The 14,271-nt window shown below is 54.8% G+C and overlaps 2 protein-coding genes across 3 annotated transcripts; both read left to right on the top strand.

Annotated features, from left to right (window-relative positions):
* The first annotated feature begins 74 nt into the window (after positions 1–74).
* On the top strand, positions 75–6,624 carry Sirt7 (sirtuin 7). Of its 2 annotated transcripts, XM_021177891.2 has the most exons (11): positions 75–212; positions 279–416; positions 495–599; positions 2,927–2,997; positions 3,085–3,157; positions 3,916–4,014; positions 4,088–4,324; positions 4,474–4,554; positions 4,724–4,830; positions 5,712–5,853; positions 5,953–6,624. In XM_021177891.2, exons 1-10 carry the CDS (start codon positions 117–119, stop codon positions 5,851–5,853), a joined length of 1,149 nt encoding a protein of 382 aa, XP_021033550.1. In that variant the 5' UTR covers positions 75–116; the 3' UTR covers positions 5,953–6,624. The 2 variants fall into 2 exon arrangements, with proteins under 2 accessions (XP_021033550.1, XP_021033549.1); XM_021177890.2 differs by lacking the exon at positions 5,712–5,853.
* Positions 6,625–7,062: 438 nt separating this feature from the next.
* Pcyt2 (phosphate cytidylyltransferase 2, ethanolamine) lies at positions 7,063–14,116 on the top strand. The gene is made up of 13 exons (XM_029484067.1): positions 7,063–7,226; positions 9,063–9,151; positions 9,553–9,714; positions 10,621–10,687; positions 11,288–11,372; positions 11,583–11,627; positions 11,923–11,976; positions 12,408–12,546; positions 12,929–13,011; positions 13,307–13,384; positions 13,598–13,663; positions 13,839–13,904; positions 14,045–14,116. Exons 1-13 carry the CDS (start codon positions 7,138–7,140, stop codon positions 14,114–14,116), a joined length of 1,095 nt encoding a protein of 364 aa, XP_029339927.1. The 5' UTR covers positions 7,063–7,137.
* The last annotated feature ends 155 nt before the right edge of the window (positions 14,117–14,271 follow it).

Below are 14,271 nucleotides of genomic sequence, written 5' to 3'. Positions count from 1 at the left end.
GAGACCAGGGTGGGAAGGGCGAGCCGGAAGGGGTGGAAAGGGCCGGGCCCGCGCATGCGTCCCTGTAGCTGCCGGATGAGGCGGAAGCGGAAGCCGGAAGCGCAGTCAAAGGAGCGATGGCAGCCGGTGGCGGTCTGAGCCGCTCGGAGCGCAAAGCTGCCGAGCGGGTCCGGAGGCTGCGGGAGGAGCAGCAGCGGGAGCGCCTCCGCCAGGTGAGCCACTGCCGTGCCCGCGCTCGAGCCGGCGCGCGCGGTCCCTCACCCGCTGCTCGTCCGTAGGTGTCACGCATCTTGAGGAAGGCGGCTGCAGAGCGCAGCGCGGAGGAGGGCCGGCTCTTGGCCGAGAGCGAGGATCTGGTGACCGAGCTGCAGGGCCGAAGTCGGCGGCGTGAGGGCCTCAAGCGCCGCCAGGAGGAGGCGAGTCGCGGGCAGCGGGTGCTGGGCGGCGGGCGGCAAGCGGCGAGCGGCGGCAATAACCGGCCTGGCTCCTATCAGGTGTGTGATGACCCGGAGGAGCTGCGGAGGAAGGTCCGCGAACTGGCCGGAGCTGTCCGAAGTGCCAGGCACTTGGTTGTCTACACGGGCGCTGGAATCAGCACAGTGAGTGAGGGCCTGCGCGTTGCTTCGGGTGTGGGGCGCCCCCTTCTGGGATGCAAACTCAGGCTGTACAGTGCTGGAGTTCAAATGCTCGCTCACCTTTGAAGTAACTTCAAGGTGTCCTTTCTCAGAGACCCGAAACAATCCTAGATTTAAGATTTAACTAAGGCAAAGTGACAGTGGTGGCACAAGCCTTTAACCCCAGCACTTGGGAGACAGGAGGATCTTTGTAATTTCAAGGTCAGCCTGGTCTGCATAGGGAGTTCTAGGTCAGCCAGGGCTAAAGAATAAGTCAATAAATAATAATTAAGCTAAGTCAAAGAGTTACAGAATGCGTAGTTTCTGACTGCCAGTCAAACATGGAACAGTAGTAGGGCATAGTAGCCAACTGCCTGCTAATGCCTTCTCCCTTAAAGTGCAGACAGATTGATCGATCCACGTGATGTGGACAAACTGGAGCCCTAGACTTTCTCCTGAGCCTGTACTCCTTGAAGAAAGATAAATGGAAAACTAGTGTTGAGTCCCAAATCTCCAATCTCAGGACTCAGGAGGTGGAGCCTAGTAGAGGAGAAAGATCAAGATCAAACTCTTGAGAGCAGCCTGGCTCAGAGCTCGATGCAAGACCCTGGCTCAGGAAAAAAAAAAAAAAAAAAAACAACAACAAAAACGAAACAAAACAAAACAAAACAAACCCCAAAACAGACAGAGTCCTGGTACAATAGGTACATTTGAGAAATGCTGTCCTCTTGACTCTGAGAGCTCTCCTGGGAAGGCTGAGGGATGACTAGCTTTGAACTTGAATATTTGACCCCAGGTGAACTCGGCTTCTATTCTGAGAAGCCCTGAGGTGGTCTGGAGAGATGGCTCAGTGGGTAGTGTGCCTGCTATGCAAGCATGAAGACCCGAGTTTGGACTCTCAGAGTCCATGTGAAGAAGCTGAGCAGTGCCACACTCTGTAACCCCCAGAACTGGGAAGACAAGCTGAGAAGCCTCCCTGAAGCCCGCTGGCTAGCAGCCTAGCCAGATCCACGATCTGCAGGTGCAGTGAGAGACTTAACAACTACAACAACAACAACAAAGGTGGGGGAGGCAGAGAAGGCTCACTGAATCCTTAGGCACTTGCCACCAAGCCTGGTGCCTGAGTCTGGTCCTCAGAGCTCACACAACAGAAGAGAACTGACCACCACAAGGCGACTTCTGACTTCTACTTGTGCATCATGACCCTTGCACGACGTCCCCTTCGCAAATGTGTTAAGAAAAGAAAATAATTAAGGTGGACAGTGAGCTTCACACACCGACACGTGTAACGCACGCCTCTACACACATGTGCACACATGCAAACATGAATACAAACACAGACACAGACAAAAGAGGACCTTTGTTACAAAGGTAGCAGCCAGCAGTCATAAGCAACTATAGGGCCAGACACAAATGCCAGAGCTGGGAAGCCCTAGTGTGGCCTTGCTGCTGCGGTGGCATTGAGTAGGGCTCTGCAGGGAATTGTGGGGGCAGTGGCCCAGGAGCATTTGCTGCTTCATCTCAGACATCAAGGACAGCAGCATGTGGGGCCCAGCCCTTCATAGCCATGTGATGATCCAGTTAGGACTCTACAGCAGTAACCCTGCAAACCTAGTGGCTACTGAATACCACATGAGGCTCTTAAACGCGGTCTAAGCACCTTTTGAGGTTCCTCGATGTATTGAAATTAACCTGCCAGGGCGGGCACTTCTCTGCTCTTAAGCAGCAATGTATACAGGGCTTCCCCAGCCAGGATCCAAAGACTCCTGGCTTCTAGATGGTTTTCTTTTTTGTTTTTGTTGTTGTTTGTTTGTTTGTCTCTCTTGGAAAATGACTTAACACTCATCTGTCTGTAGAGGTTTTATGTTAAGTTGGAATAAAAACCTCAGAGTCACAGGATGTAAGTGTGTGGACAGAGCGCTTCCTCCCGGGGCTGACTTTGCTAAGCATGACCTGCACTCTAGAATCTGTTCCTTCAGACACTGATGAGCCTGACCAGTTGTCCCCTTCTGTGTTCAAGACAGATGTGGACACAGCTGCTCACTGTTAGAAAGGACCCTGAAGTAGGGTAGGGTTCTCTGTCTGCTATGTCGAAGGGTGAGCTGGCCCAGGCAGGACAAGAAAGTCATTTGGATGGAGGGAAAGAGCCGTACTGGGGTGCATCCCACTTGAGAGTTAGATAGGTCAGAAGTGGATGGGACAGACACTGATTTATAGGCATGTCCTCTGTGGGGTTTTCTGTAATTTATAGGCATGTCCTCTGTGGGGAATTCTGCAGTACCTGTGGTATCTTTTTTTGTCTGAATGTGCAGGCAGCTTCTATCCCAGATTATCGGGGTCCTAATGGAGTATGGACACTGCTTCAGAAAGGAAGGCCTGTGAGGTGAGCTTGTCACAGCTTTCTCCCACAGTTAGAGACAAGCTGCATCGTCTGGCCGCCCTCTCACCTCTGTTTTCTCCAACCGTACAGTGCTGCCGACCTAAGCGAAGCAGAGCCTACCCTCACCCACATGAGCATCACACGTTTGCATGAGCAAAAGCTGGTAAGAAAGCCGGCTGTGGTGGCGCACGCCTTCACTCCCAGTGCCTGGGAGGCAGAGGCAGGGGGAGTCTCTGGGTTCATGGACAGCCTGGTCAAGAGTGAGTTCCAGGACAGCCAGGGCTGCACAGAGAAATTCTGTCTTGGAAAAACAAAACAAAAGAACAAAAACAAAAAGCTGGAAAGAACCCAGAGCTATACCTCAGTGCCCAGGTGGGAAGCCATCCTGCCTCCTAGTCAGCCTTGTGATAGATAAATAGTCCAGTAGCTAAAACACCTGTGTGCTTCCTGCTCCGCTTTCTCTTCGAGTAGCTGTGGTATTCAGCTTCCATTCAGGGCCTTTAGACGACAGCCTAGCTTCAGAGGAGGCTCGACAGAAACCTTCAGAGATCTGCTGAGCAAACAGGGAAGCAGATATGCCCAGGCTCTGGGGTTTGGGGGAAGGGACATGAAAGATGATGGATGACCCAAGAAGTTATCGATCCAAGGTGTGTTTGTAGTCCTGCCCACCCTATGTGACCAGTGCCCCAAACTGCCGATCAGCTTGCAGGACCAGGACAGATGCTTGCCCTCCTAGCTGCTCCCAGTACATCAGAGTTAGTAGAAGAGAAAGAACATGGCGCCTCTCTACCTCAGGGCTCTCCTGAGTTGCCTCCTTGTTTTAGGAACCTTGTCCCTTGTCCCTGGGCTCAGAATAACTCCACTGCCGCAGGGCGCTTCCTCCTGCCACCTTACTTACTGCCACCACGTTCTGTCTTCCAGGTGCAACACGTGGTGTCTCAGAACTGTGATGGGCTCCACCTGCGGAGTGGGTTGCCCCGGACCGCCATCTCAGAGCTCCATGGGAATATGTATATTGAAGTGAGCAGTACCGAGGGGGACCTGGGGCCTGGGTGACAGGCAGATCTCACTCACTGTGCCCTCTCTCTCCCAGGTCTGCACCTCCTGCATCCCTAACAGAGAGTATGTACGAGTGTTTGATGTGACCGAGCGTACTGCCCTTCACCGACACCTGACAGGCCGGACCTGCCACAAGTGCGGGACCCAGCTTCGGGATACCATTGTGCACTTTGGGGAGAGGGGGACGTTAGGGCAGCCTCTGAACTGGGAGGCAGCGACCGAGGCTGCTAGCAAAGCAGACACAATCCTGTGTTTAGGGTCCAGCTTGAAGGTATGTGCCGACAATATCATGAACTCGCTGTGGATTGAGCATGTTACTGGCTTGCCCCCCCCCCCCCCCGAGCCATCAGCCATGAGCGGGCGGTAGGTTTGCGTTTTAATCATCCTCCTCTCCTCTGTTGTGTCTGCCCACTGGAACAGGTACTAAAGAAATATCCCCGCCTCTGGTGCATGACGAAGCCTCCAAGCCGTCGGCCCAAACTCTACATCGTGAACCTGCAGGTAACAGCGGGTGCTTAGAGCTTCCTCCTCAGACCCGGGGCTCAGATGGGAAGAGCCGGGGAGATGTGCTTCTCGTACATCTTGAAAGTCTTGTACAGGTTCCATTGTGTTCCTGGGGAGGGGTGAGCCAGTTTGCGGGGAGGCCCTCATCTGCCTTCCTTGTGTTTAGTGGACCCCGAAGGATGACTGGGCTGCCCTGAAACTCCATGGGAAGTGTGATGATGTCATGCAACTCCTCATGAATGAACTGGGCCTGGAGATTCCGGTCTACAACCGGTGAGTGGGCGCAGCGTGCCCCCTGCATTCCTGCCCCTCCCCTCCCGCTCCGTGTGATGGGCCGTGTCTGTCTGCTATGGGCCTCAGAGGGACTGGCTGAGGCGAGGCTCCACCACACGTGCACACTCTTACCCCCCTGACTGGGACGGTGCCCAGAATCTCTGAGGAGAGGGGGATCTGCCAGTGTGCTCTACAGGATGCTCCCACAGATGGTGTGCAGCCTGGGTGGACAGCCGAGAGGGGTGAGGACTGCAGCTCTGGTCAGACACAATCTCTGTCCTTGGTGTGGGGATATTTGGGGAAAACTGAAGCAATTTGCCTTGATACAGAATTGTGATAATTTAGACTTGGTGTGTATATTGAGTGAAAAGTTTACACTTTCTTTCTCTGTGAATTTTCAGGGTCTTATAGGGGAAATCAATAACTTCTTTTAATCAAAGGGTTCAAGAAATTAAGGATCCCTTCACCTCTGGGCCTGGCAATTCTTGTATGTTATGTTTGTGGTGTTCTGTGACGTGGGCCTCTCCTGTGCCACATTGTTGATGTTGTTGTTGGTTGTTGTTGTTGTTGTTTTTTTTTTTTTAACATTAACTTAGCTCATTTTTTAATCAGTGCTTACTTTTATCTTACGTTTATAATATGTGGTTCTACATTTCAATCAGACACATGATTTCTTCATGGTGTAGTCTGTAGGCCACACCTCCCCAGTCAACCGGCCTCTTCCCGCCCCCATCCCTGTCACACAGTCTGGGAAGGGGAAAAGGGTCTGGTCCATCTGCCCCTATCCATACAAGTGAGAGACGGGGCCCGGAGTTGCTAGCAAGTTATCCTTGGAGGTGGAGCCATCCTGTGGCTAGCACTACCCCTTCCTACGTGTGCAGCTCCCACCGACAGTGGGTGAGACAGAAGAGGCTGTTGAGCAAGGGCTGCTGCTGCCCTGAAGACTTTCCCCTGCAGCTTGGTGTCCCCTGCAGCTTGGTGTCACTGACGCTGCTTCCAGCCAAAGCCCAGATTAAGACATAGGTGGGACGGCAGGCGGCCTCAGACAGCTTTCCTGTGCCTGGGAGGGTTGCGATTCGAGGGGTTTTCAGACCTGCCTGATGTTGCTTTTCTTTCTGTTAGGTGGCAGGATCCAATCTTCTCCTTGGCGACCCCTCTCCGTGCTGGCGAAGAAGGCAGCCACAGTAGGAAGTCACTATGCAGAAGCAGAGAAGAGGCCCCACCTGGGGACCAGAGTGCCCCCCTTGCCTCAGCTCCCCCCATCCTAGGAGGCTGGTTTGGCAGGGGTTGTGCCAAGCGTGCAAAAAGGAAGAAAGTGGCATAGCCCGGAGTTGACAAAGAACAGTTGGCACTTTGCAGATGGCTTGACCCTTGTTCAGGGACCCCGCCCGTGTCACCGTGAAGGCGAGAATGCCCCCTCCGGCTCTAGTGGGTGACGCTTCACAGTGACGGTCATCTTTAGCCATTTGTCCTTGTGGAAAGCCTCTCTTGCACTGCTGTGACTGCCCCGCGATGGGCTTGATCTTCAAGGACACCTCCCTTCTGTTCACCCCTGTACAAAGGTGGCAGCAAGGCCTCTGTGAGAAGAGCTCCGGCCATTCCCAGGCCTGGCCAGCAGAAGAGTCCACCACTGCCTTACCTCACTCTCCAGGCTAGTCTCAGGGCCTCCCTCTTTCTACTCCTTATCACGTACAAGTGTTCACTTTATAGAAGCCTTTTTCTGTATTGGGTATGCGGCACAGAGAGGATCTAAGCCTCCAGTCTGAGCAAGTCTTATTAAACATCTCTATTGCTTTGGTGTCCCGATGACTGTCACACGCACCACCGAGGTGCCTGCATCCAGGCGCTTTTGAAGAACCCAGCCCCTTAGAATGCTTTTGTTTGGTTGGTTGGTTGGTTTTTTTTCGAAACAGGGTTTCTGTGTGTAGCCCTGGCTGTCCTGGAACTCATGAGATACGCCTGCCTCTGCCTCCCAAGTGCTGGGATTAAAGGAGTCGCCACCACTGCCCGGCTCCTAAGAATGCTTAAGGCACGGGGCGAGCTGCATGCACACTTGTGGTACTAACCTGCCCTGTTTGCCTGTCGAAAGTCAAATGCCAAAGCCGGGCCACCTGCGACACAGACCATTGGTCGCTCGAGTTGGGCGGAGGGGGTGTGGCCCGGCTGGGGGCGGGGCCCTGGGTGACGCACGCCATTGGCTGCGCCAAGCGGGTGAGACCCGCGTGAGCACGCGCAAGCGTCGAGGGCGGGGCGACGGTACTGTGTGTCCCGGGAGCCGCCAGGGCTTTGCGGGGGGCCTCTGGTGCCATGATCCGGAACGGGCACGGGACTGCCAGCGCTGCTGGGCTGAAGGGTCCGGGAGATCAGCGCACCGTGCGGGTGTGGTGCGATGGCTGGTGAGTGGGGCGGCGAGGGGAGGGCGGTCACCAGGACGTCACGCACCGGCCGTTGGCGGAACCGGAGTCTTCCGAGGCCGCACGAGGCAATCTGGCCTCCGGTCACTTAGGAGTATAGCGTGCAGACACGGGTGCATCAGACGGTGCGCTCCCCGAAAACCGGAAATGCGGCTGTCTGTTCGCCTTGGGCTTTTAGCCAAGTTACCAGGGCTAGAAGGCCGTGAGCTTCTCTGGCATATCAGCCCGTGACGTCTCTAAGAAAGTCCTGGAGCTGTCAACAAGCCGGATAGATAGATGTTGGCCTTTCTATAACTTACCATCTTCAGCCCCTCCTCGTGCCTACCCCTGGTGGATGAGAGACATTCGGAATGGTCAACAGGGCTCCTCAGGGCATTCAGAGCGGAATAGGCTAGACTTTGTGCGTTTCTTGTTTGTCTTTGGTTGGTTGCTGAGGATGGGAACCATATAGCCTTGTGTGCTATATGTACAGGCAAGTGCTCCATCACTGAATTACAACTTAAGTCCCCTTCGGTTCTTTTGCACCTGAGTCACCAGCTTTGACTTCGTGTCAGTGGACTATGACCTTGCCCCCACCATGGTACTGGGCCCAGTGCCACAAGCCCAGATGCAGACTCTGACCTTTGATCTAGCCCTGCCTGTCTAGTGGGCACAAGGGCTGTCCTGGAATTTGCCCGTTATCATGTCCCACTTCCCACCCCGTGCACTGTGTTGTTGACCTGATGATAGCTCATAGGGTTCTTGAGGAAACAGAGCAGAACCTGTGGCCCAGCACTGGCCCATGGCGAAGAATACAGGTGGTCCCAGTACACACTGGGACACCCTCGGTGCCCAGCATGTTGCTGGCTTCTGCATAGCTTGACCTTGACAAAGTGCTTGTGCTGTGCCCCGACCTAGATTTGAGGGTAAAAGCAGGTGACAGGCACTTGTTCTCTCAGAGAGCTAAGCCAGCCCTGGGGGTGGGGAACTGTCCACCTGTGTCCGGGTGGAACAGTATCTGCTCCCAACAAAGGACTGGTCTCTTGTTTCCAAGCTTGAGTGTGGCTTGTTGATCCAGGGGGACTATTCTTGTTTAGGGTGCAGGAGGTTCCATATTCAAATCCTAGACAAGCTCTTGTATCTTGTGGGCTGGGAGTGTAGCTAGCTCAGCTGGTATTATGCTGGCTCAACATGCACAAGGTCCTACATTTGTTTTGTAGCACCCAACAGACGGCTTTGGGTGGGAATCTCAGCAGATGGAGTCAGAAGGGTCGAGAGTTGAAGGTCGCCGGGCGTGGTGGTGCACACCTTTAATCCCAGAATTTGGGAGGCAGAGGCAGGCAGATTTCTGAGTTCGAGGTCAGCCTGGTTTACAGAGTGAGTTCCAGGAGGGTCAAGAGTTGAAGGCCGTCCTTGACTTTATAGTGAGTTTGAGGCCAGCCTGGGCTACATGAGACCTTATTGTCTTTAAAAAAAAAAAAAAAAAGGAAAAAGAACCGAAGCAGCTTGAAATGCCTGCCCATAGCAGGAGGCACCAACAGGGCAAAGGCAGTCTAAGCCGTGGGAAATGGTTAAGCATCTGCCAGTGAACAGCTGTCTTGGGAGCTCACCAGCCAGGCCTTGTACCTGAATTTGCCACTCTTGCTAGACCTGGCACCGAGTCCTGCCCTAGGTCCAGTACTTAGGGTATGGACAACTGAGAACCGACTTCTCTGCTGTAAGCCCAACACTCCGGGATCTGGGCTAGGAGCCCTGGTGGGGGCCTCTCAAGGAGCAGTGCTGCACCCCACACAAGACCCTCAGTCTTCTGTCTGCCTGTCTGCTTGTCTGTCCTCACAGCTATGACATGGTGCATTATGGCCACTCCAACCAGCTACGGCAGGCACGGGCCATGGGGGACTACCTCATCGTGGGCGTGCATACGGATGGTAAGGTGGGGGCCGCTGTGCTGGACACTTACTCCAATGGATTAAGCCTGCAGGGCACGGGGTGGGGCAGGGGGTTGGGCAGAATGGTTCCAGCATACTTCCCTAGAGCACAGTGGTGACTCAGGGAGCTTAGAGAGTAACATAGCCTGGTACCAGCTATAGAGAGCTGTGGCAACACAGGACAGCTGTATTGTCTGCCCCTACCCCGGTTCTTGAAACAGAAGAGACTGAACCCTCTTCTTAGTTAACCAGCAGATGCCCCAAGCACACGCGCTGGCCAGAGAACAATACTGTTGACACGGGGTCCTGCCTTGTGGGCACACCATTTGCACACTGTGCAGCCTTGAGACCCAGACTCCTGGATATCACTTACCTTGTCTTGTCCTTTTCTCTGTCCCTAGAGGAGATTGCCAAGCATAAGGGGCCCCCGGTGTTTACTCAGGAGGAGAGGTACAAGATGGTACAGGCCATCAAGTGGGTGGATGAGGTGGTGCCCGCTGCTCCCTACGTCACCACCCTGGAGACACTGGACAAGCACAACTGTGACTTCTGTGTTCACGGCAGTGAGTGGGCAGGGTCTGAGGTGGGGGCTGGGCAGTCAGCCCTGCTGACCTAGTCACAGAGACAGTGGGCTTTTCATCTTGGCTCATCCTATACACATGCAAGGAAGCTCTGGGACCATCCCCAGAGCAGTGGCAAAGGGAAAGGGGCCCCTGGGGGCTCTCAGTTAAGAATCCCTGTTTATGCAGGAGAGATGGCTCAGCAGTTAAGAGCACTGATGCTCTTCCAGAGGTCCCAAGTTCAATTACTAGCAACCACATGGTGGCTCACAACCCTCTGTAATGGGGGTCCAATGCCTTCTTCTGGTGTATCTGAAGACAGCAATGGTGTACCCACGTACATGAAATAAATGAATAAATCTAAAAAGAAAAAAAAATTGCCAGGCATGCATGGTGGCTCATGCCTTTAATCCCAGCACTCAGGAGGCAGAGGCAGAGGCAGGCAGGTAGATTTCTGAGTTCGAGGCCAGCCTGGTCTACAAAGTGAGTTCCAGGACAGCCAGGGCTACACAGAGAAACTCCAAAAAACAAAAACAAAAAAACAAAACAAACAAAAAAAAAACCCAAAAAACAAACCCTGTTTATGAGCCTAGTCTGATGACACATAACTATCATCATTAGTACTGAGGAAGCTGAAACGGGACATTAAGTTCTGGATTAGCTGGGCAGTGGTGGCCACGCCCTTAATTCCGGCACTTGGGAGACAGAGGCAGGTGGATTTCTCAGTTCAAGGCCAGCCTGGTCTATAAATAAAGTAAATTCCAGAACAGCCAAGGTTAATCAGAGAAGCCTTGTTCCAAAAAGAGTTCCAGGTTGCCCTGGGCTACATAGGAAGACACGCCCTGCCCCCTCTCAAAATAACAACAAAACAGAAACAAATCCTCTTCTGTGTGCCTGTGTCGCCTCTAGATGACATCACGCTGACCGTAGATGGCCGAGATACCTATGAGGAAGTGAAGCAGGCTGGGAGGTACAGGTAGGTCCAGGGAGTGGGGCTCAAGAGGAGACCCCCTGCCTAACTCTCCTTGCTGCTGTGTTGACATACCCTGCAAGGCATTTGGGCCCTCCGTCAGGCGTGGAAAGTGCAGGACAGCATGCTTTGTGTGATCAACCCCTGGGCCTCTGCGGTGCTACCAGGCAGAGCTCTGCCAGATGGCAGCATTCTCGATCAGCACTGTTTGTAGGACATCCGTAGACTCGCAGACTCAGTAGTCTCAGGTGCCCCTGGAGAGCTGCCTTTTTATTTTAATTAACTGTAATTCAAAGAGCCAGCTGTGGCCAGTGGTTCCTATAGGGACGGAGCAGCCAAGAATGCATATCAGGGTTTGAGCCTGAGTGTAATAGAGGCCAGAGGGAACAACATTGGAATGGGGGCCAGAACTGGTGTGTTCTCAATGTGACCTGCCTACTCCCTGGAGTTACGTTGTACAGTTGAGTGAGCCCATGGCTCCTGCCCCAGTCTGGCTTTCTGTTGTGGGTGGTCCTGGGTTAGGGTTGTGTCCCCCAGGTGGCTTCTGCCTATAGCAGAGCCTCAGGATTGTCCTGGATGAAAACCTCCACCTTACCTCTGTCCCAGAGAGTGCAAACGCACCCAGGGTGTGTCCACCACAGACCTCGTGGGTCGCATGCTGCTGGTGACCAAGGCCCACCACAGCAGCCAGGTGAGTCCAAACGGATGGGGTCTGGGATACGGTCCCTGGTCTAAGGACATGGGGGAGGTGGGTGCGGGGGTGCACCACCTAGCCACCCTCAGGTTTATCCTGTTTCTCTGCCTGACCACCCCCTTAGTGGGCTCCAGGGCCATGGCGTGCTGGTTCCAGGGTTGGCAGTCAGGAGGGCAAGGTCCCTTAGTTTCTTGCCCTTGTGTGCAGGAGATGTCCTCTGAGTACCGGGAATATGCTGACAGTTTTGGAAAGGTGAGTACAGCCTGGCTCGCTGAGGCCACTCTGGAAATCCAGCTGACATTCCCACCCACCCGTTAGGCATCCCATGGGGAAAGGTTGGCCCAAAGCTTCAGTGTCTGCCCTCCTCCCTCTCTTTCCCAGTGCTGACCAGGTACTGACCATCAGGCTTGGCCAGCTAGTGGATGCTGGGAGGGAGGACAGGCAAGAGGTGGCCAGTCCCAGCAGCCACTTCTTGGAGGAGGAGCAAGGACTGCCCACCTTACAGGTGGCATCTAACCAAATGGCCTGGCCCTCTCTCCCTTTGTAGCCCCCTCACCCGACACCTGCCGGGGACACACTTTCCTCAGAAGTCTCCTCCCAGGTGACCAGATGGTGGCCTCAGGGTGCCGGGTCCCCCAGAGGGCTGTGTCTGCCGGCCACTGGGCTCTGCGCCTGCTCCTGGTGGTGTGTTGCCAGGCAGAGCTGGTGTTGACTGCAGTATCTTCTGTGGCCACCGGGTGGAGCCACAGTCCTGCTAGCTACAGTGGTCCTGCGTGGCCTTACCATGGTGTGTCCCTGCCCCTGCCCCAAGTGCCTGCCTGGACACAGCCCCCAGCTGTGCTGCTGGGTTATTGGCAGGCTGGGGTTTGGGGGAGTCCAGCCTGTAATGCTCTGTGCAACTCCCATCACCCACACCTACGACAGGGGCACAGGGAGCCCTGGGCCCAGAATGAATGACCAAGGGGAGGGTACTGGATGAGGGGCACACATAGAGGCCTCTACCACTGACTGGTTCCTTCTCTTGACTAACAGTGCCCTGGGGGGCAGAGCCCCTGGACAGGGGTGTCCCAGTTTCTACAGACATCCCAGAAGATCATCCAGTTTGCTTCTGGGAAGGAACCCCAGCCCGGGGAGACGGTCATCTATGTGGCTGGGGCCTTTGACCTGTTCCGTATCCTCTGCTGCCCGAAGTCATGCCCCAGAATGGGACCCATAGCCTCCAAGGCTCTAGGGTTGAGCTGGGTTGTGGTGGGTGCGGCCTTCACCAGGGAGAATGGCACGGGGTCCCTTGGGTGCCCATTGCTGTTACCTAGCCTTCTTTCCTCCTCTTCATCCATGGGGCTGGGGATGGAGCACAGGGCTCCGCGTATCCGAGGCCAGTGACCTCCTGCTGAACTACAACCCCAAGTCTTGCTCTCTTGAGACAGAATTTTTCCTGTGTAGTCCAGGCTGACCTAGAACTTGCAATACTCCTGCCTCCGCCACACAAGTGCTGGGTTTACAAGAGAACACCATGATACACAGCTAGTTACTGCTTCTTAATCTGGATATAGACATCGGGCACGTGGACTTCCTACAGGAGGTGCACAAGCTAGCCAAGAGGCCCTACGTCATCGCCGGCCTACACTTTGACCAGGTCTCTGCCCTCCTCCTTGCTTGCTTCTCAGCACCCCGTCAACTGATGGGCCATGGGGTCCCTCAAGGGGCCTTGCTGGGGTCAGTGTTGGGTACAGGTGGCCTCTGAAGGACTGAGGAGGCTCCAGGTGCCTGCGAAGGCAAGCTTGGCTCTCTTCTGGAGTCCAGGACAGCCCTGCCTAGGGTGTTCCTATGAGAGGGGGCACTTTTCCCAGCTTCTGCCCACGACGGCCAGCTGGGAGGGAAGGCACCATTCATTTGAGGTCCTCCAGCTGAGCCAAACTCACTGGCCCTAGGAAGTAAACCGGTACAAGGGCAAGAACTACCCCATCATGAACCTGCACGAGCGGACTCTCAGTGTGCTGGCCTGCCGGGTAAGTGAACTGGGAATCAGGGCTGGGCGGCTGGGCCCTACTGGGTGCAGTTTCTTTCCCCTGCTGGAGGAGTCTGAGGGTCCCCTTTGCTCACTGGCCCTGGCCGTGCCGCCCTGCCCTCTGGCTCCCCTGGCCTCCTCTGCCACCCTCTAGCCCTCTAGCTGGCCAGGGATGAGAACTGAGTGAGTTGCTTCACTGGCTGTGTTTCCTCAGTATGTTTCAGAAGTGGTGATTGGGGCACCATACTCTGTCACAGCGGAGCTCCTGAATCACTTCAAGGTGAGGCTTCGCTCAGAGTTCTCTTGAGCAGACCATGATGCTAATGTTCCTAGAGGCTCTTGCCTGCTTCAGCCTGGGCCAGTTTTTTTGGGTTTGAGCTAGCCCTAAGTGGTTGTCAGTGGTGGCATAGCAACTCTGAAGAAGTTTAAGTCTCCCGACCTTGCTCCCTTTCCAGGTGGACCTGGTGTGTCATGGGAAGACAGAGATTGTACCCGACAGGGATGGGTCTGACCCCTACCAGGTGGGTTGCCCGGCTTGGGCTGCCTCGGGGAAGTAGGTGTAACCATCCTTCCTGGTGTTGGTCTCCCATGGGTGGAGGGACAGCTGGGGGTGTCTCTGTGGTCAGGAGACCTCTCATCTTCCACTTCTCTTCCCATTGAGGCCTCTAGGAGCCCAAGAGAAGAGGCATCTTCCATCAAATTGACAGTGGCAGTGACCTCACTACAGACTTGATTGTGCAGAGGATTATCAAGAACAGGTGTGTCCCCTCCCCTTCCCTCCCCTGTGCAGCCTCCCCCCCCCCCCCGGGTTGGCAGTGGGAAACCCCCCAGTATTGGAGAGAACCAGCCTACACCCGTCTGGCCCCAGGCTGGAGTATGAAGCACGAA

Source organism: Mus caroli, chromosome 11 (genome assembly GCF_900094665.2).
Source record: "Mus caroli chromosome 11, CAROLI_EIJ_v1.1, whole genome shotgun sequence".
Taxonomy (NCBI): Eukaryota; Metazoa; Chordata; class Mammalia; order Rodentia; family Muridae; genus Mus; species Mus caroli.
The sequence above is the reverse complement of the archived record's forward strand: the minus strand, read 5'-3'. Positions and strand labels throughout refer to the sequence as shown.

What these genes read in the sequence shown, in the direction of transcription:
- Sirt7 (XM_021177890.2), top strand. Translation starts at nt 117, where the DNA reads ATGGCAGCCGGTGGCGGTCTGAGCCGCTCGGAGCGCAAAGCTGCCGAG. An exon ending in TCAAGCGCCGCCAGGAGGAG is followed by an intron (nt 417 to 494) that starts GCGAGTCGCGGG and finishes GGCTCCTATCAG; the next exon opens with GTGTGTGATGACCCGGAGGA. An exon ending in TCTACATCGTGAACCTGCAG is followed by an intron (nt 4,555 to 4,723) that starts GTAACAGCGGGT and finishes CCTTGTGTTTAG; the next exon opens with TGGACCCCGAAGGATGACTG.
- Pcyt2 (XM_029484067.1), top strand. Translation starts at nt 7,138, where the DNA reads ATGATCCGGAACGGGCACGGGACTGCCAGCGCTGCTGGGCTGAAGGGT. An exon ending in TGACTTCTGTGTTCACGGCA is followed by an intron (nt 9,715 to 10,620) that starts GTGAGTGGGCAG and finishes TGTCGCCTCTAG; the next exon opens with ATGACATCACGCTGACCGTA. An exon ending in AGGCCCACCACAGCAGCCAG is followed by an intron (nt 11,373 to 11,582) that starts GTGAGTCCAAAC and finishes CCTTGTGTGCAG; the next exon opens with GAGATGTCCTCTGAGTACCG.